The sequence below is a fragment of the Pecten maximus genome, chromosome 15 (genome assembly GCF_902652985.1).
Source record: "Pecten maximus chromosome 15, xPecMax1.1, whole genome shotgun sequence".
Classification (NCBI taxonomy): Eukaryota; Metazoa; Mollusca; class Bivalvia; order Pectinida; family Pectinidae; genus Pecten; species Pecten maximus.
In genome coordinates, this window is record NC_047029.1 from 27873393 (window position 1) to 27896381 (window position 22989).

General features: G+C 35.5%; 1 protein-coding gene across 2 annotated transcripts in view; it reads right to left on the reverse strand.

Moving 5' to 3' along the window:
* Nucleotides 1–7388: 7388 nt before the first annotated feature.
* LOC117343465 (tubulin polyglutamylase TTLL4-like) overlaps nt 7389–22989 on the reverse strand; it is a 74487-nt gene continuing 58886 nt past the window's right edge. For both annotated transcript variants that reach the window (XM_033905823.1, XM_033905822.1), the window contains 11 exons: nt 22251–22327; nt 21718–21995; nt 20600–20728; nt 19809–19931; nt 17736–17834; nt 17306–17440; nt 16595–16844; nt 15978–16188; nt 15543–15616; nt 14431–14537; nt 7389–8404 (listed from right to left, as the gene is read on the reverse strand). In XM_033905823.1, coding sequence (XP_033761714.1) covers nt 8221–8404; nt 14431–14537; nt 15543–15616; nt 15978–16188; nt 16595–16844; nt 17306–17440; nt 17736–17834; nt 19809–19931; nt 20600–20728; nt 21718–21995; nt 22251–22327 — 1667 coding nt within the window. In that variant the 3' untranslated portion in view covers nt 7389–8220. The remainder of the gene's footprint in view (nt 8405–14430; nt 14538–15542; nt 15617–15977; nt 16189–16594; nt 16845–17305; nt 17441–17735; nt 17835–19808; nt 19932–20599; nt 20729–21717; nt 21996–22250; nt 22328–22989) is intronic.

Genomic DNA, 22989 nt, shown 5'->3' on the forward strand with positions numbered 1-22989 from the left:
CAAATTTCATAAGTAGGTTCCCCTTGGTCCCTTGTATTGCATTTTTGGACCAGTCTGTCCTGAAAACAACCTGGCAAACAAACAGCCATTATCGTTAAATCTCAAATTTCTTATATAGCTAGGATTCCCTTGTTTGAAAAGTACTGGAGGGATGTCTCAATTTGCACAGATTAGTAAAATGAAGGGAAAAGTAGAGAAAAGATCAATCTGACATGGAACCTATGAAGATCATTCAATGGTGGGCGCCAAGATCCCTCTGGGATCTCTTGTTTAAGTCTTCGACCCCGAAGACTTCACAACTCACAACCCAGGTTTGGGTATCCCCTTGTCAAGTATTCACCTCACTTGAAACAAGGTTTGGTCACAGGCACCAAATGTAATAGGAGTGGAAAAATGCACGGCCAGACCGGGGTTCGAACCCGGGACCTCCGAACACTAGCCGGATGCTCTACCCATTGAGCTACCTGGTCGCCGATGATCGACCTGGTCCAGTTCCGCTACACATGTACACCATTTTTTTTCCATTTCAAGACTGCACGCATCCTCCAGGCTAACAAAAGTGATTTATTTAAAATATTGAAAAAAATAAAATAAAATCTCAAGTCAAAAAGAACACAACTCGAAGCACTTGTGTACAATCAAACGTTTATTTTATACTGTGATTGGCACTAGGATTGACCAATGAGAAATAACTATTTTCATTGGCCATACCTACAATATTTGGACTGACCAATGAGGAGTAGTTATCACATTTAGGCCACACCTACAATATGTGGATAGACCAATGAGGATTAACATACATTATTTGAATAAATGTATACGTATATATATTCTATAAATATTTGTAGATAATCCCAACCAAATTCTACTTTATAATATGAATGTTATACTTTTAGAATCAAACAATACTTTAATTGAGTGCAATTCTATGGGTACTATTATCATAGTGTAACCCGTATATTTCACCAATACTGGTCAATTTACAACCCTGGACGGCCCATGTAAATAACCATTATAGGATTCAAAAATTATCAGCCATCTTCATTATTTTGAAAAAATATCCGCCATCTTAAAAGTTCATTTGTCTGATCTTACAATTCAATAATCTATTAATTATTGGCCGTTTTACAATTATTGTACGTAGTTGATTGCTAATTAGTTGGTACTAAGAGAGAGTAGACTAACTTACACAATTACTAGAGTAAACAATTTGATAATAATGCTGAGAATATATCACTTATACATTCGTCTTGTCAAAGCAACTCATTAAAGCAAAGATATGTTCTATTACATGTGTTGTATATTTATCCAGTAATAAGCTCAGAGGCCAGACACATCAATTTTGACTCAAATTTGGATTTTAACTTATTGCAGGACATTGAAATATCATTTGTAAGCATTTTACTGAATTGCAATATGTGCGGGCTTATTACCCGTGAGGCATGAGCTTATTGCTGGATAAATACACTAATGGTCTTGGGAGTTTTCTCAAAAATAACATTTTTGCTGATAATCCTGTTAACATCAACTTATATTGCATCCTTTTTGCAAGCAAAAACAATTATTTCTTATTCTTATAAAATGTCTTGTTCTGAAAAAAAAAGAAGAAAAGAAAACCAACTTAGAAGCTCCGATAAAACAGGAGTTATCTTTCCTTACTTACAAACACAAAGCCCTGTATTGACAGGCTAATAATGCTAATTGTAGATTAAAGCTGGATAAAATTATGAACGAAGCAAGCCACTTAGTACTGTAACAAATTTCATATAGAGCCAGTAATGTATAAGTAAAATACAGTGTAGAAATCTACCAGATATAACATCCTTTGTAAGACCACCAAAGGCAACGTAATTATAAAGGCAAGCAAAAACAATAAAACAATTTGACTAGCTACGTAGGAAGTCTGGAAGGTCTTCCAGACAAGGTTTTGACTCTAACACCAAGTTGTGTGCTTACTAAGTATTTAAAGTTCCACATGGAACCATACCACTTTCATTTGGAAATTTTAAAAATGAAAAATTTTGCCTATACATATATATACATATGTAAATTTAATGCTTTTGGAATTTCTGGTTTTATTTGTAGTATCTTATGTATGCATGATTCAGTGTTTGGGTTTTTATTTATTTTTTTGACATTTGAAATCATAAAACATTTTATATAATTTTTAACTTTTAACATTTTGGCAAATATGGCATATTAAATCAATTTGTTTTAAATAATATTTTCCATTAATACAGAAACATATTTTTATCAAACAAAGCATTTCCTATATATAGCATTTTCTATATCAAACCATTAAGGTCTTCATCCATTATAGATATAAACTTTGCCCAACTCAATGAGAAGGGAGGTCTAAATATTAATCCTGGTCTCTGCAATGTTTTTCTGGCATGTATAACTCCAACCCAAATGAATACTATGTAACTAGGCCTACACTTTCTAAGGGTGTTTTCTAATGTGACTTGTTTATTTATTCTATAAATAAATAATAACTAATATTGAACAGTTAGTATAGCCTGGTAATAGTTTTAATATTTTACAAGAAAACATGTAATAAATATTTAAAACCTTTAAATGATAGTTCTTCCTAATTATTTTCCTATTACAATTAACCTAACAAATCAAGTTTATTATGAACACGAAAACACAAAGTTAAGTAACATTTTTGGTCCAATATCATGTTTTTTTAAATGAAAACCACAAAGATAATTCTCACCATTAATGACTTGCATCAAAATGGCAAGAAAATTAAATATAACCAAAATATATACCTCTAATAAATGGTTCTACATATATTTAGTACAATTTTAAATAAACACATATACATCATAACAGTTTACAAAAAAAGATTTACAAAAATTAAAATCAACTGTCAAAATAAATAACAGAAAATAAATTACAAGATCAGTGACCTTTATAAAAAAAAATCCTAATCTCGTCCGTCTTTCCCCTTTTTTCTTCAACGAAAATTTGCAGTTAGTTTTTTGATGGAAAAAAAAACTGATGGCAGGAAGCACAATATCACAGTTGTTCAAACACCACGTACATGAAATATGATGATTATGAAATGCAAAAAAAAAAAAAATGTTTAAAAAAAAAAATGACGGAAAAAAGTTTGAAACAGGTAGCACCTTTGTAAACAGGACTTAAAAGGCAGTTGTCTATACATCGTAAACAACTAGACTTGTGGTAATGTTGTTAAGTTTTCAGATAAAAATTAGTCTATAAATTCAGTAATTTTTCTAACATTCAGTGAATTTTGAATATTTATCAAAAAAATTAAAAATAGTTTATTTTGAAAAGTTCAACATGAAACAGCATGAAGCTACAGTTGGTTAAGTCAGAATCAAAATATTTAACAGTTTTAGGCTCCACACTTCCGACAAGGTCAAACATATACCAACAAATACGCACCATTGATCATATTTGGTACTCATCGGTATGCGAGTACAAAAAATGTACATACTAAACTTAATTTTACTTCAACTGACAGATTATTTTAATCTTAATTAGATATCCAAAATCGAAACCACTTTGGATTAAAACACAAATAACTAAATAAAACTAAAATCCTATAATTCTGAAATACACTGTAGTTAAAAACACCCTGTATACATTTTTAAGGTAGTCTCTATAACTTCACTATAGTCAGCTTGAAACTCATATTGTAAAAGATCAACAACTGTTTCAGATTCCATATATATATATTTTTTAAATCTGTAATACCCTGTCAGTTTCTTTTAAAATTTTTATAGAATTTCTTTCCTCCTGAGATTCTGATTTGTGCACTGTTACATCACACTACATAAACATTTTATAAAGTTATTGTATTTATCCCACAATAAGCCCTGAGTGTCAATAAACACATACACCTTGACTCAATCTAGGGCACAGCCTTTTGCAGCACACATTTATAAAGTTTTGCTTGCATCGGTACTGAACTGCAATAGACATGAGGGTGGATGGGCTTATTACCAGGTGTGGGCCTATTACCAGGTGTGGGCCTATTACCAGGTGTGGGCTTATTACCAGGTATGGGCTTATTACCAGGTGTGGGCTTATTACCAGGTGTGGGCTTATTACCAGGTGTGGGCTTATTACCAGATGTGGGCTTATTACCAGGTGTGGGCTTGTTACCAGGTATGGGCCTATTACCAGGTGTGGGCTTGTTACCAGGTGTGGGCTTATTACCAGGTGTGGGCTTATTACCAGGTGTGGGCTTATTACCAGATGTGGGCTTATTACCAGGTGTGGGCTTATTACCAGGTGTGGGCTTATTACCAGGTGTGGGCTTGTTACCAGGTATGGGCCTATTACCAGGTGTGGGCTTGTTACCAGGTGTGGGCTTATTACCAGGCATGGCCTTATTACCAGGTATGGGCTTATTACCAGGTGTGGGCTTATTGCTGGATACAGACAGTAGTAAAGCTGAGATTACATTACTTACCTTATACGAGATATATTCTGTATAACTGAGAAAAAGGTTTCTGTGCCAACCCTTTGTACATATAACGTTGAATAGTTTGTGCATTTAAAATACCAACCAGTGTAAGGGAAATTATCACAGAACTTTTTCATAAGAAAAGGCAAAAAAATATCAAAGGGATAGAATGCAAAACTTGTACGATATACAGTGTAAGACCATCTTCAAAATTCTCAGGGTTGTGTTCACAAATGATCTCCGAGCGAACAAATCGCTGTAAAAATTAAGGGAGATTACTTATCTAGGATATAACCCTTGGATCATGCATGATCTCCGAGCATACAAATTGTTGTGGAAGGGAGATAAATTTAGGATACAACCCTTGGGTCATGAGGATGGAATAAGACAGAATATCAAGAATATCAACATTTTTACATAATCATATTCCGCATTTCAATTTCTTAACTTTTTCCATTTTTTTTAACAACACTAAACAGGTCATTAAAAACATGTTTCCTAATTTTTGGAAGAAATTTGAAATTGCTTTTTTTGTATGAATGTGCACCGGGAAATTTTCATAATCTGCAAATATTTCCCCCCAATTAATTCAATATACAGAATGTATATATATACTAAATTAATGTACCTGTATATACAGTGTATATTATAATCAATTTAGATTTTTTTTACAGCTAAATGACTCTATATTGAGTTACTGGTATTACAAATAACAATAAGATAAAATTGAAATTAAAATATAATATCCTACACCAATTCTAAAACTGTTCGTTATTCCAGTGGAATTTTCTAACTAACATTAAATTGCACTCTGTGCACGTATTCAGACAGTCAAACATCGCCCGAGCCTGTTAATAAAACTGAGGTACTGAATGTATTAGTCAAAGACAGGAGTGGATAGAATATAAACTTTGAACTAAAAACATAACAAAATATTCAATGGGATGATGCATGTCCCACAATGCAGTATTTCAGCACCAGTTAAACAATGTTAAGTCCCTGGAATGGACACAACACTCGTCCCCAAACATCCCTAGGCCTCTCTCCTATACAATATAGGTGGACTACTTTGTGTAAGACTCACCTCAATAACAACTAATGAAAAAACTTCTTATAATCCAACAATGTATACAGAATCATGAAATATACATCAGTGACTCGCATGTTGAATCAGTGGGAAAAACTTACCTAACATTCTAGACATGAGCTCAGCCAGGCACACAGTCCCATTATTACTGAATATTCTGACTGGTTCAATGTCTCTCAGGACGAATCAATATTCAACCTTTTAACAAAAATTTGTGTAAAAAGATGCGAATGTGAGAAAAGATTATCAAGAATTTACAATTGTATTCTTGACATTGAAAAAGTAATGAACGGAATCTGTGTTCCTCTCCAGGGTAAAAAGACAATCAGAGCTTACATATAGTACACGGACACATAGTTTTTATCATCAGTGACATCACTTGGTCCCCAAAAAATCATACATTGATCCCATTCTGTGGAATGTGGTATTTGATTCCTTTGATAATGTGGTCCCATTAGCGGAATCTTTTATTGCATCGATAAAAAGATAACAATATTCCTCATCACATAATCTCTTAAATCTCATCCAAGTTGAATTTTGTGTTGAGATTAATGAAATATTCAATCATTATTTCATAAATTTCAAACCTTTTAAATTCTTATCACCTAATTGCTCTGGAGTAAAAAAACAAAATCAACTATCCATATTTCTAGTCCAAATGTCACTTATTTCTTCATAAAATGTTTTAATATTTTCTTCAAGGGACAATGAGATTTTTGATATTTTCTTCAAGGGACAATAAGATTTGTGTAATAAAAGAATGTTACCATTGTGACATTCAGTTACAACCTTCTCTCCCTCTCCAAAAGAAAAAAAATATATAAAAAAAATATACAAGTTTTCATCAATTTCCTTCATAAAATTTATCTGTACAAATCCATTTAAAAATATCTATTTCTGAATCACCTGAATTCAAATTTTTTTCGTCTTCTTTCAATCTTCTTTCTTGATAATGTCCGAAATACATTAGGATTTACCAGGTATCTCCGACACAAAATGTACACACTTAACAGAGTGCAAACAAAAATACACTGGTAACAACCATGCACTGTCATGCAAAATTATACTTCTTTCCTACAGATAGCCATGCTCATATCAACAACCAACAGTCATAAATTCATCAACACATAGATTCAATTCATTTTCAGTAAAGAAATTCCCATTGAAACTGCTTAAGTAGTTATATAAGTTTGCTCATCGATAAGTACTTTTATACATTGCAATATTTTCAATGACATACAGAATAAAAAGATGACTTTAAATTCTTTGAACAATTTTCATTTCAATGAAATAAAATGCTTGCTTGAGATTTAATTTGTCATTTTCATCCCCGTGGAATTTAATGTAACGACACATGGAATAAAACGATAAAACGCTGCCTTAGAATTTATTAACCATTTTTATAGATTTTGAAAATATTGTAACAATATACGGGTATACCTGTATATTGTATTGAAAGAGTTTGAAGATAAGTCTTCAAGTCAAATATTATTCTGTTTTCTCATTTATTTTTTTCTCTCTCTCTCTCAAGGAATCATCAGGTATGTTTGATGAATTTCTGTTTACACGTGATGTAAGCGTGCGAGCATGTAGCCATTCCAACGCGTCATATTTAAGTAGGTAACGATATATCCTGTCCATCCCAGGGCACTGCTTTTACAAAAGTAAACAATATAAATGATGAGGTATGATAAAGTAAAATTCTGAGAAATTCTGTGTGAATGTTTTAAAACAATATTTAAAAAAAAAAATTTAATAAAGAATATACAGACATCCATTCAAAACTTTTTTATATCATCAAAACATATACATGTATACAGAAACAAAATCAAATCAATTGATTTTGTTCACACACAAAAAAAAAAATAATAATAATAACCAAAGTGAGGAAAAAAAAAAGAGAAAAACATCACATTGTTTGGTATCATAAAAGGCATTTATGCAAAATATTATTAATTTCTTTTTTGAAAATACTATGTAGTTTTCAAATTTACAGTTCAAACTATTGAATTTCAACTACTTATGCTCATTGGAAAGTTGTGTATAAAATCATACAACCACAATGATCCACTTAATAATATACATAATAAACAAAAGTGATATAGATAATTATTCAACTAAACTGGTTTTGAACAAGTCTTACCAAAAACTATCAGAATCTTGGACAAAGAGAAAAACATATAAATCAAGGGACTGGTAATTTCACAATTCACAGCGAATTTCTCAGAGCTTCTTTTAATATAAGTATATGAGGTATGCATATGGAATAAATAAATGACATGCTTGAATGAGGATGATGATGAGCACCCAGGCACAGCCTTACATATTGTGATGTCTGTAAACAGGCTTCTTATTACACCAACACAATGTACTTGTGTGATTCACCCGGCTTTGTTTCGAAAACCACTGAGAAAGTTTAAATAAAACATATTTCAAATGTCAAACATGTCAGTAAAATTTGGCACCGAAGAACACAGTTTCTCTATCATGAGAAGAAATGTTCCATTTGCACCGATTTGCTTGTCTTCTTTTTGACAACTTTCTTTGGAGGTGGTTGTTTGCGGGTCGACTCACAGCTACGAGAGGTGAGCCCGGATTTCGTGGAATGGTGACGTTGATATCGTTTGGAGTTTAACATGGGCACATTACCGTTGAAGAGGTCCTTGAGCGGGGGAAGACGGACCGCCAGTCACCTGGACTTAGTGGCTGATAAAGAGGCTACACTTGCGTAATTTGTAATGGGCGTTGTTTCCCCGGGTGAGGTCATCGATGACGCACTACTAGACTGGGATGCCGTTCTATGGCTGTGGATAGCGACGGCAGGGGCTCTGGGCGGCTTTTTAGACACTTTCGGCAATTGTGAAGTGGATACACTACAGGTAAAGTGAAAAAACAAAACAAAACCATAAACATCCATATAGATCATGCATTTCAAATAATAATAAAAACAACAATAATCAAAATGTGAATGATATACATGGCTTGCACGAGGACTTGATGCCTAACAGTTATATTAAATGATTATCTCACTTCAGGTCTGGAAAATCTTCTGCTTAACCGTTTAGCACAAGATATCAAGGTGTTTGTTAACCCACCCAACGAACAGATGATTTTGTTGAGTGCTACCACCAGAAAATGGTAAGTTTAAAGTGTTTCCCATTACTTGTGTAATATACAAAACTGCCCGTAACAGCAGCAGATATAGATTTAAATCTGTGATGATAAAATCAAAGATGTCATCAGCAATAATGATTCATCCTATGTCTATGACAAATTTTACAAGCATCAAAGCCAAAATAAGAAAATATTCAGACTAAAATTTGATTCCTGTAATTATCCTGTAATAAACCCAAAAGACCAACACATAAACATTGACTCAAAAATTGGGATGGGCTTATTGTATGTATTGGTAGAATTTTTACTGAACAGCAATAGACACAGGACAGATTTATTACCAGTAGGGGTTCATTGGCCGACACAGGACAGACTTATTACCAGTAGGGGTTTATGGGCTGACACAGGACAGATTTAATACCAGTAGGGGTTCATGGGCTGACACAGGACAGACTTATTACCAGTATGGGTTCATTGGCCGACACAGGAAAGACTTATTACCAGTAGGGGTTCATGGGCTGACACAGGACAGACTTATTACCAGTAGGGATTCATGGGCTGACACAGAACAGACTTATTACCAGTAGGGGTTCATGGGCTGACACTGGACAGACTTATTACCAGTAGGAGTTTATGGGCTGACACGGGACAGACTTAATACCAGTATGGGTTCATTGGCCGACACAGGACAAACTTATTACCAGTAGGGATTCATGGGCTGACACAGAACAGACTTATTACCAATAGGGGCTTATGGGCTGACACGGGACAGACTTATTACCAGTATGGGCTCATGGGCCGCCACGGGACAGACTTATTACCAGTAGGGGTTCATGGGCCGACACAGGACAGACTTATTACCAGTAGGGGTTCATTGGCCGACACAGGACAAACTTATTACCAGTAGGGGTTCATTGGCCGACAAAGAACAGACTTATTACCAGTAGGGGTAAATCATGGGCCGACACAGGACAGACTTATTACCAGTAGGGGTTCATGGGCTGACACAGGACAGACTTATTACCAGTAGGAGTGCTTGGGTTTTTCAAATCGCATTTGTTACCTTTTTTAGTGAACTGCAAAAGATATAGATGGGATTGTTTCCAGACAAATATGGTAATGATAGCTAGACTTAATGCAGACAAGAAAGTAAGAATGTATAGTGGACAAGTATGGCTATGTCTGTCTTTATCCCACTGATTTTACGGTATTGATTATGCATATCAATTGTGTAAACAATTTCACCCCCCCATAATTAGAGAGTACATTTACATCCCGGGAAAGAGATTTAGGACAGAGATATATATAATACATGGACGGTGGACACATGGATATCATATATGTGTTATAAACTATCTGCACATATACTGGTTACACTGTACATCACATGACCACATCACATGACAACACTTACAAGCCAATCAACAACCACAAAATGTTACAGATCCATTTTCAAAAAGTACATTTGATTTACAAAAGATTTAAGCTAGCATGCAAATGATTTTGTTTGAAAATTAAAAAATGTCAGATCTTTACCAAGTTAATATTATGGAAATGCAATTTCTGGCTCAATTTTGAGAATGGTCAATGGAATTCTGTAACATATAGTAGTATCTTCTCTAAATACAAGCACAATAGTTTCTTCATAAGCACAAACTGTTCAAAAACAACATTTACACACAAAACAACACAGAGTGAGTACACATGTACAATATATACAAGTATGTACAAATACAAAATTGGCCAGCATTGGAAGGTGGCTGTCAGAAATCCCAGACAACTTTTTTGTCAGGCAATCATTCATACTCCCCTCATATTCTGTTTAACATAGAAAATCCAGAAAACACTGTACATCTTCATTAGTTTTCCAGTTTTAAAAAGAGATATTCCGGTATCAAATATATGACCAAGCCTCCCCACTACTGTATGCAGGGTTATACACATACTGTATATATACTACTAGGTATGAGTCAAGAAGGTAAGGATACACAAGTGTCATTCATATTCCTATAATTACCACATAATATCACAGACAGTTACAATACAAGTCATAAAGTGACACAAGTCTGCTTATCTAGAACAATACCAATTGTTTGGAAATAACATTTAAACACAGAAACTTTCCAATAACTAACAATATCTGCATGTTTATCTCTCATTTACCATATAAAATCATCCCACCAAAATATACATACTTTAAAATACACAATGGATCAAACGAATCAGAGTAGGTATAATGCTTCATTTCTTGGTTGTTGTAGCACCTAACTCTAACCCTCCCTACACAGCTTCAAAAAAGCTAAATCATTCACTGTTCATTTCATACCAAGCCCTATATTTGGTTAACTTATGCTGGAGATACTGTACCAGGGAGCTATGCTGCAGGCATACAGTACCAAGGACATACTGTACATGGAGCTATACTGGAATAATGTACCAAGGATCTTTCCTGGACATACTGTACCAAGGAGCTATACTGGAATACTGTACCATGGAGCTATACTGGAATACTGTACCATGGAGCTATACTGGACATACAGTACCAAGGATCGTTCCTGGACATACTGTACCAAGGAGCTATACTGGACATACTGTACCAAGGAGCTATACTGGACATACTGTACCAAGGAGCTATACTGGACATACTGTACCAAGGATCTTTCCTGGACATAATGTACCATGGAGCTATACTGGACATACTGTACCAAGGATCTTTCCTGGACATACTGTACCAAGGAGCTATACTGGACATACTGTACCAAGGAGCTATACTGTACATACTGTACCAAGGAGCTATGCTGGACATACTGTACCAAGGAGCTATGCTGGACATACTGTACCAAGGAGCTATACTGGACATACTGTACCAAGGAGCTATACTGGACATACTGTACCAAGGAGCTATACTGGACATACTGTACCAAGGATCTTTCCTGGACATAATGTACCATGGAGCTATACTGGACACACTGTACCAAAGAGCTATACTGGACACACTGTACCAAGGAACTATACTGGACACACTGTACCAAAGAGCTATACTGGACACACTGTACCAAAGAGCTATACTGGACATACAGTACCATGGAGCTATACTGGAATACTGTACCAAGGATCGTTCCTGGACATACTGTACCAAGGAGCTATACTGGACATACTGTACCAAGGAACTATACTGGACATACTGTACCAAGGAACTATGCTGGACATACTGTACCAAGGAGCTGTACTGGACATACTGTACCAAGGAACTATACTGGACACACTGTACCAAAGAGCTATACTGGACATACTGTACCAAGGAGCTATACTGGACACACTGTACCATGGAGCTATACTGGACATACTGTACCATGGAGCTATACTGGACATACTGTACCATGGAGCTATACTGGACACACTGTACCAAAGAGCTATGCTGGACATACAGTACCAAGGAACGATACTGGACATACAGTACCAAGGATCTTTCCTGGACATACTGTACCAAGGAGCTATACTGGACATACTGTACCATGGAGCTATACTGGACATACTGTACCAAGGAACTATACTGGACATACTGTACCATGGAGCTATACTGGACATACTGTACCATGGAGCTATACTGGACATACAGTACCAAGGATCTTTCCTGGACATACTGTACCAAGGAGCTATACTGGACATACTGTACCAAGGAGCTATACTGGACATACTGTACCAAGGAACTATACTGGACATACTGTACCAAGGAGCTATACTGGACATACTGTACCAAGGATCTTTCCTGGACATTCTGTACCAAGGAGCTATACTGGACATACTGTACCAAGGAGCTATACTGGACATACTGTACCAATTAGCTATACTGGACATACTGTACCAAGGAACTATACTGGACATACTGTACCAATTAGCTATACTGGACATACTGTACCAAGGAACTATACTAGACATACTGTTTCAAGGAGCTATACTGGACATACTGTTCCAAGGAGCTATGCTGGACATACACAATGCATATTACCAGGTACCTAGTTGGAGCTATCCACTTATCATTATAGTATCAGATAGCTATATACTTCAAGAATCGAAGTATCAATATATATATCAGCCTACATTATATATATAACCATACATCTACACTACCAATCTACAATATCAAAATGACACAGCACAGTTCTCAAATAATTGATCACATTTTATCAAAATACTAACATTTAAAAACCAATGGGTACAAAAAATCATTTGCAGATACTTCTGACATTTGGGCTATTTGGTACTTGTTCAATGCAAAATTGATTCAAATTTGGAGACAAAATTCCACTGTCATAGGATGAATAAAATTTTGGCAACTGAAAGATCATATCATATCATCAACAAATCAAGATGTCTAGCATATGTACAGCTGTCAACTACAGAAAGACTAGTGTTCTTATAATAGCAGACTTTGATTTGGAAAACCGATTTTGGCATTGGATGGAGAATAAATATATAAACAATCAAACCGTTCATCATGGAAACCGGGAGGTATTTGATATTTTGGCAAAAGTTTCTGTCAACAATACTCAGTATTTGATATGTTTGAGCTTTATAAGCTCATGAACACTGTGAGTAAAGTCACTTTTGGTAGAAATAACTAAACGATAAATGTACATTCCAAAACAAAAGGTTGGACAATACATATGTATATATATATAAGTTAGGTAAACAATACACTGTCTGCATCAAAACATTGTAACCAAATACACTTACAAAGACCATAACATTGAACTTCAAAACTTTTAAAGAAATGCGATCATTTTGTTATCAAGGTGTATTAGGAGTCTTATACAAATATGGAGAGAAAAGTACCACAGAGAGGCATGAAGTCTCATTGACAAGAAACCACAGTCACATAAATACTTCGGAAAGAGACCTATACAGTCAGACAAATTCTTTACCAACAACTGTCACATAAAAAATGATTACAGGTTGACCGGTGCTGAGTAAACCAGGCTTACTTTGGGTGTCAAGATATTATCAATGTGACATAAATGTGGTCTGCTACATGTATTTGTCCTATAACCTGATCTTAGTGTCGTCAGCTATGGATCCTGTTGTCTAATGTTGTTTGGCTATGGAATTTGTGTCCTGAATGTTTTATGATACGGACCCTGCCACCTCTTCTATATGAACTCATTATTTTGTGCTTTGGAGCCTGTTATCTGCTATAGATCCTATGGTTTAAATGTCATCTGCTATTGAGTCTGAAGTGTAAGTGTCATCTGCTATGGAGCCTATCGTCTAAGTGTCATCTCCTATTGAGCCAATCGCCTAAGTGTCATCTGCTATGGAGTCTGTGGTCTAAGTGTCGTCTGCTATTGAGTCTGTGGTCTGAGTGTCTACTGCTATGGAGTCTGTGGTCTAAGTGTCGTCTGCTATGGAGCCTGTGGTCTAAGTGTCGTCTGCTATGGAGCCTGTGGTCTAAGTATCGTCTGCTATCGAGCCTGTGGTCTAAGTGTCGTCTGCTATGGAGCCTGTGGTCTAAGTGTCGTCTGCTATGGAGCCTGTGGTCTAAGTGTCGTCTGCTATGGAGCCTGTGGTCTAAGTATCGTCTGCTATCGAGCCTGTGGTCTAAGTGTTGTCTGCTATGGAGTCTGTGGTCTAAGTGTCGTCTGCTATCGAGCCTGTGGTCTAAGTGTCGTCTGCTATTGAGCCTGTGACACCTTGGCGAGGGAAAGAGTAAGGCATTAGTATCTGTGAGAGGTACATGAAATTCATGACAAACAGCTCGAGGAATACTGGTTCCGCCTTGACATACCTCGACCTCACATGCATGGCAGCACGGATGTCATGTTTGGGCTGTGGTGCACTTTGCATCCGCGGCTCACCGCGGAAACTGTTCAAACCTGAATTTGGCGGAGCCCACTGAAAGAACAAATGTTGTGGTCATATCACAATTTTTCAATAGTATGGTAATGGATATACTCCATACTTTTCTTTGGTAATTAAATCATGAAAAGACAGAAATATTTACCATTTATTAAAATAATCGAAACTCACAAAATCAAAATTCTAGTTCCAAGATCTTTACCTGAAACTGATTATGATTACAAATTCAATTTTGTTAGGTATTTTTCTGACTTGGGAGTTATTCATCATTCACTGAAGGGAAATATATTCACTATTGCCTTTTTACAATATAAAAATTTACTTTTCTTTACTTGGACTCTAACAAAGAGCCATTGAGCTTTATAGTAAGGAGCTTATCCATCATACTACCGGCCAGGAAATATTTTGTATAACTATAAATGTAGAAAGTTTCTGAAGCAATAATTTCAAAACATTCCAATCTTCTGAAAGGGAAATGCAACCTGTAGCTATTATAATATGAAAATAAAGGATAAATGTTACAGAGAGCATGATTAATTAAATTTAAATCACTGCCTCCGCTAGGGATCGAACCTGAACGAAAGAATTTAATAGAAAAATAATTTAAAATTGCCACAGTAGTCATGTGGTGGGCACTCAAAACCCTTATGTATCGGAGTATTCTGTGCACAGAGATTTTCCTACAATTTTCAACTGGGTTCAGGGTCCATTGAATTGGGAATTTCTATGCGACAAAATGTGACATTGGGAAAAACAAAAAACAGTGAAATTCATACAAATTTCTTTGATGATTATTGCCTTCATATTATTTTTGATTTTATTTTGTTATCTATAGCTGTTTTTTTATTTTTCAAAAGTACCTTAGTATAGGGCTTTGTAGATAAAACTAACTTAATCATTCAAAAGTGACTTAAAAATTGGGAATTTTTCAGTGGTAAATTAGGAATTTTCACAAGATGCTTTTAGGGGAATGGGTCCTTTTAATGGACCCTGTTTCTGGTGTAGTACTGATACCCCTTATAGATAACCTGGCATACATACCTGGTGATATGGGTTGTCCGTTGGATTTGCCAGATGCACACCTTCATCACAATACAGCTCTAGTAGAGATATACCTAAGAAACATCAAGTGTTTCAGACAATACTTGTATATAGAAATATTTTTTGAGTTAACATAATTCTTGATCACCTCTCCTCATTTGACTTCTTAATACTTACTATATATATAATTACTTTCATGAAGCTAAAATTTTACAATTTTGGAAAAAAAGTGTTTCATTAGCACTTGCTTTGTTAATTGATATTAAACCCCATTGATATAAAAAAAAAAATACATGTCAAAATTCAACCGTTTAAAAAGAAAATTGTGGACATATGGAGTTTGTTGATTAAGAATACCTGCAAAATCAACAACAAAAAAATCCATGAAAATTGATGACTTTACAGTATCTAACAAGTAATGTTAGTAAGTGGTACCTTTTTGTTCCATTCTGTTGTACCTCTGTACATACTGGTCCAACAGCAAGTTGTAGTAGCGTTGCGTCTCAAAGAAATGCATGTACTTGTGTGTGCTCGGAGTGGGGAACACACGCTGGAAGGAGCCCTTGCGACTGTCCTCGTCAATACTCTCTGTCAGTATTCGTATATCGTCAGGTGTCAGTACGTCCAAGATGGTCTGCAAAACTTGCTGTAAGTGCAAAGCAATATAAGATAAACAGTCAAAATGATTTTTGTTTCTAAAAACAAGATTTCGACAGAAAATATCATTTGCGATCTTTTCATTGTTATAATTATACAGCAATGTGAAGACTATTTAGACCCTCTTTCTACTAGTTCTTGTGAGAGTCTACATCAATAAACAAATTTGGAGAATTGCTGTCCGCCACCAACTGTAGGTCAAAGGTCAATATGTAGAAGGTCATAGTGACCTACTTTTGATATCACTTCACCTTGGTGAATTCATGACCCAAGTATGAAGTTCCAGTGACAAGTAGTGTAGAAGATAGAGCCAGGACAAGTTAAAGTGCAGAAGGACAACACATATTTATATAGCACTACACAAAACTGATTGATTTAATATTACACAAATATACCTCGTCCTGATGTCGCTGGCTGTAGTAGGCATGTTTACTCCGCTCGTCCGACGAGTGGTTTTGGGCAAACAAACGTTTGTCCATACAATAGTCATTGGAAGGAACATGGTTACTGAAATCTGTGGTAGTCGTTTGGTTGCTATGGACAACAACATCATGTTTCTCTGGGATACGGAAACCAGCAATGTTAAAGAGGTCTCTGATCATTTGGCCTTTAATGTTGATGTCCAGCTGAGAGTTGGAATGTAAACTGTCAAGTAGAACAAACAATATCTAAATTCAGGTACAAGTTAACGATAGGTGGAATAATGTACTCTAGATTCTTTTAGACTTAATTGAAAAGGTTTGGAATCTGCTTCAGACAGTCACTATTTCTTTCATAAATTTCTCAAAAGAATCAATTGTTTTTTTATATTTGTACATTGTACATCACATTTTCAGACAGATTTATGCCTGAAAGTCACTTTTTGTGTTCAGTTTCCGAGTAATGCCATGTTAGCAGGTCTAATTTATTGGGAACTGACATGGCTTAGCATTCAAAATCCAATTACAGAATTCTTTTTACTTAATATTCAATTAATAGGGTATACCAGTTTTACTTGAGAGTTAGCCCTATAGACCCGGCCCTATAGACCTGTGTATACCAGTTTTACTTGAGAGTTAGTCCTATAGACCTTGGTATACCAGTTTTACTTGACAGTAAATCCTGACCTTGGTGATATGTTGACCTCTAGGATCCATGGTTTTAGGTTCTCGTCTAGAAGGATGTCAAATCCAAACAGCTCGTGAATACAGTAACGGCTACGAACATTTGCCTTGATCATACTGTTGATTGGAGAGTCAGCACTGTGCAAAATAAACAGAGATGAGTTGTACAACATAGATCTCACATCAGTTTACTTCAGCTAGAGAGATCTTCTCTTTAGCTCGATCAGTTGAGCATAAGACTAGTAAGCCAGAGGCCTCGGGTTTGATCCCTAGTGGAGGCAGTGATTTAAGTTTAATTAATCATGCTCTCTGTTACATGTGTATAGTCATTGGATAACATGGTAAAATCACATGATCAAGAAATTCTGGAATCATTAAATATCTATTTATAATGCAATTTAACAAAGCAGTACACAATGATTTGATGACAAACCAGACTATTGTCTTGATGACCAGGTCCTTGATATTTTCCCAGATGGCTGCAGTGTTGACGCCCTGTCGCTTCATATAGTTCCACAAAGCCTTCAGTCCCCTGTGAGATAAGTAAGGGTTTATACATATGACATGAATTCTCCATAGAGACAAGAACAGGTCACTTTCATTCGAAACAATACAAATCAGTTTAATTAACACAATCTTTGCACAGCTGCATGGATGGATGTAAGTTTTGAGGTGGGTATTAAAACTTACTAGGAAAGGATGTCAGAATATTTCTGTAATTCCAACAACTTACATTTAAGTACAAATTGTAACTAGGTTGTATTTAATTGATAATTGGATATAAAATGTTACTAGGTTGTATTTAATTGATAATTGGATATAAAATGTTACTAGGTTGTATTTAATTGATAATTGGATATCAAATGTTACTAGGTTGTATTTAATTGATAACTGGATATCAAATGTTACTAGGTTGTATCTAATTGGTAATTTGATATCAAATGTTACTAGGTTGTATTTAATTGATAATTGGATATAAAATGTTACTAGGTTGTATTTAATTGATAATTGGATATCAAATGTTACTAGGTTGTATTTAATTGATAACTGGATATCAAATGTTACTAGGTTGTATCTAATTGGTAATTTGATATCAAATGTTACTAGGCTGTATTTAACTGATAATTGGATATCAAACGTAGTTGTATTTAATTGATAATTGGATATTAAATGTTACAAGTTTTTTTTTAAATTTCTGAATACTAGTATCAAATGCTTCTAATATCACAATTAATCGTAAACAAAAGCTACAACAGGACAACAAGTTTAGTAAACAGTGATCTATACAGTTAGATCAATGCCACGCATGTTTTCTCATTTACATTTTTTTCTTCTTTTTTTTCCCCCGCCACTTTATCACAATTGCTTTTGTTCAAATCTTCATGAATCTAAAATGTTTACAAGATGAAAAAGAATTTTTAATCACAGATGTGTTTTTTCTTTCTTCCTGTCTGAACCTTTTTTAATTCCTCTGTTTTATTTATCTGTAAAGTCAGGCCAGGGGATCCATTTTACCCACTGATGTAATTGGATTTTACTTATTCAATCACCAACAAAAATTAGTCTAGACTTTCTGTTGTAAAGAGAAAAAAAAAATACAACGATCAATTGAATACACAGCCAATGACACCAGTTTCTAATGCCAGTGATTATCAAGCATGTCTATAAATAGGTTTGCCTTTGTGAATTTGTCCTTGGTGTACAAGTAAGACACTTGTGGTACAGGTGTTACATTAGTTGTTGAGTACTGTATCTATTTGGCAATAATCCTGTCCAAGTCTGGTAATAAGTCTGTCTGGTAATAAACAAATGTCTGGTAATAAGCCCATGTCTGGTAATAATCCCATATCTGGTAATAAGCCCATGTCTGGTAATAAGCCCATGTCTGGTTATAAGCCCATGTCTGGTAATAATCCCATGTCTGGTTAAAAGCCCATGTCTGGTAATTAACCAATGCCTGGTAATAAGCCCATGTCTGGTAATAAGCCCATGTCTGGCAATAAGCCCTTGTCTGGCAATAAGCCCATGTTTGGCAATAAGTCCATGTCTGGCAATAAGTCCATGTCTGGCAATAAGCCCATGTCTGGTAATAAACCCATGTCTGGTAATAAGTCCATGTCTGGCAATAAGCCCATGTCTGGTAATAAGCCCATGTCTGGCAATAAGCCCATGTCTGGCAATAAGCCATTGTCTGGTGCCCATGTATAGTGTATTGTTCAGAAAAAAATATCGTAACAAAAGCTATTTCATTCTGCAAAAGCCACCCTCTAACTTTGAGCTAATTAAAATTTACATGTTTATAACATTAGGCTTATAAAAGGATTCATGCAGTAAATCTTAAACTTCCCATCCTAACAACATCCGAGGTCTCTATACAGACACTATATCTTTCTCTGATGTTCAGTCACTTTGACATCTGTAAGTAAATAGTAGCCTTATTGATTGTTAAATCCTAAATGACCTTCTAGTAATGTATTTTTTAACTCATATGACCTTTGAACCTTACCACTTGTGACCTTGACACAGTTTTTCGTCACCGTTAGCCTGGTAATCATCATTTTTCTTGTTAATGCTGTAGTTGGTGAGATGCATGAATTTGTTGTTGAGATTTTTCATGGATGACGAGTACCTGAAATAGACATAAGATTACTTTTAAAAATATCCTTATTACAACTGTGGAAAATCTGCATTTCATGTCAATAAATCCGATACATTATGTAAGACTGATAGACCTCTCTATTAGATTTTTATTGGTTCCAAAATCAATGATGGGTTTTAATCTGAAAATGTCAACTAATCAATTTTCAAGTACTGGTTATAATCAAGTTTATCAGTGATTCTTAATTCATTCTTTTTTATTATCATTAAATATTCCTCAAAATATAAATTTAACAGGATTGTACAAAAAGTGAGAGTCATACGGTATCAAATGTGTCATTGTTATTTTTGTGAGGGAATGGAAAGTGAAAATGTACTTACTGTAGTCATATAATTACAGTCCTTGATTATGATCTTCCATAGTAATTGAATATCTATATCAATTGCCAGAAAATTTCATTTCCAGGTACTTTTGTTGTTGATCAGACATGGACAGAATGACATTCATATTGCTATGAACTATTTTCAAATGTATACTTACTATATTTTTTTTTTTTGGGGGGGGGGGGGGGGGGGGGGGGAGTTAAATCCTTCTAACAGCAAAGGTTATAAGTAAAAAATTTCATAAATCATTATCATGACAAAGGACATTTTGATGAGAGGTGGGAAAGGGCATTAAAACTAAGCATGAATACATACTTGCACGATGCAAATCTCGCGAGTCCATCCTCAAACACGTACACCCGCAGTGGGTCGTAGCTGCTGACATAAACGTAGATTCTCATGTCGAACTTGCTGTCGTTGATCAGATACGGCCGACCCAGATACCTGTCAAGGGGAGGTAATCCTATTAGGCCCGCGTTGATAGATTTATGGTTAACTCTGGGACAAGTTTAACATCCCTACTGTCTTAAATGCCTGAGAGTACCTCTCTGAACTTCAATAAATACATTTCGACAGGACATCCCTAGATACCATATTTATCCTGTAATAAGCCCAGGTGACCAAAGCATCAAACTTTGAACAATAAAGGTGTGTCTATTGTAGGACAATTAAATAACATTTATAAGCATTTTAATAAACATTATAATGAGATTAACATCAGACAAGGGCACATTGCGGAATAGATTTGGTAATATATACACATATCTCCTTAGGTCTGCATGTACAATGACAGTCCCCTCCTAGCTTGACTAATAAGCTACACACTCATACCCCATGTACATGAGAACCCCTTTTAGCCTGACGTATCAATATTCACATTCACAACCATCCTAGAATGAGCTGATAAGATGAAATACTGAAATCCTTTATCTGAATATCCACACTTACACAGCTTTCTATGTACCTCAAACCAGGTCAGAGGAAGAAATGTTAGACAGGGTCATTATTGTGCTTTCAGGATAATAAATACTTATATCAATCTCATAGGGTCAATAGCTGTATATCATTAACCATACAATTATTGACCCTATGAGTATTTATTATCCTGAAAAGCACAATAATGACCTTGTCGAACATTTGAAAAAAAAAAGTAAAACGTTATTCATTTTACAACAATTACCAAACAAGTTATATCAACTTATATCAATCATGCTTGTCAGCCCATATGGAAGCACATGAGGGGTCATACTGTGGGAGGAAACTGGAGTACCCAGAGAAAACCCACGTGGTTGGGCAGGTGACCCCATACCTTTCCATGTCCGATTGGGGCATCAAACCAAACCACCTAGGTGAAAGTGTTACCACTATGCCACCTGACCACCCTTGTCTAATGTCTAACATTTACATTATAGGTAATAGCAATGCAAATGTACCTCTGTACGATGACTGCCCGTTTGCGTGGTATCTGGTTCCACTTGCTAATAACCTTGATACCAATCCCTCGCGCTGATGCTGGAGGTTTGATAATCCACTTCTGCTTGTTGCCTCCATCTTCCCATGCACGTTTCAATAATTTATTATCATAAGGCAGGACGAATGTCTGAGGGAAAAATCCAAACTCTTTCTTGCCACAATGCAACTGCATTTTAGACAAATTTCTCCACAGACGATCTTTTCTACCTATTTGAAACGAACCTGGGAAATGGTTCAACTGCAAGAAAAAAAGCATACACATTTTAGCTATATACAGTCGGATGATCTACCACATGTACTGATGACATGGAATCAAAACACTTTATTCTCTGCATAATATGACAGTGATATTATTGAGATCAGATGGTATCACTGACCTTGGCATGAAAATTTTGATTTGTTGCCTTGACTTTGCAAGCTTAAAATAATGGCCTCTTGGTCCTGACCTAGTGGCCATGACCTTGTAGCCTTGTGGCCGTGACCTTGGTCTTACCTTCTGGTATTCCCGTATTGCCTTAAAGCCCTGAGATTTCATGTGTTTACCCCAGCATCCTAACCAATCATGGTTTCCTGTAATGAAATGTTTCATTCTGGTTAATATAATAATGTAATTCTCATTAACAAGCCTACAGAACATACCTCCTACCTAGAGCTAGACATGTGCTTGGTCTTTTGAAATATTCAAAATTAGGAAATGATTGAATTAAGGAGTAACTGTACCTCCCATCTAGATTTTGATATTTCTTTCGACCTAATTTGAATTTCGCCCAATTACGAATTTCTGTCTTTGAGTGTCAACACTTTAGACCCTATAATAGCATCACTGTTGAGTCCTAGTGGGACAAAACAGCTGTATGATGCACTTTAATTAAATTTTGCCTCTACTGTATCGAACTTTCAATTTGTCCTGAAGGAAGTCAATATCTTGCGTGTCTTTTGTCCAATCCTCTGAGAACATCAGTACTCCAGAGTACATTCTTCTGACACATTGGTAGTCTGTATGGACGACAGGATCGATCGACATAGATATTGATGTAGAAAGAATTTAATCATCAATGTCTGTCCAGTTAGACTTTATCAAATTTACTCTCCACAACTGTTTCAATTTCATGTGACCATTTTATTCCCAGCTAACCATGTTTTCAGGTCATACTGGCTAAAGTTATCCACAATTACAGCTGTCCTGCCAGTTGTAAAAGAAAACTGCAGGCTATAATCTCCCTCCAATAGTA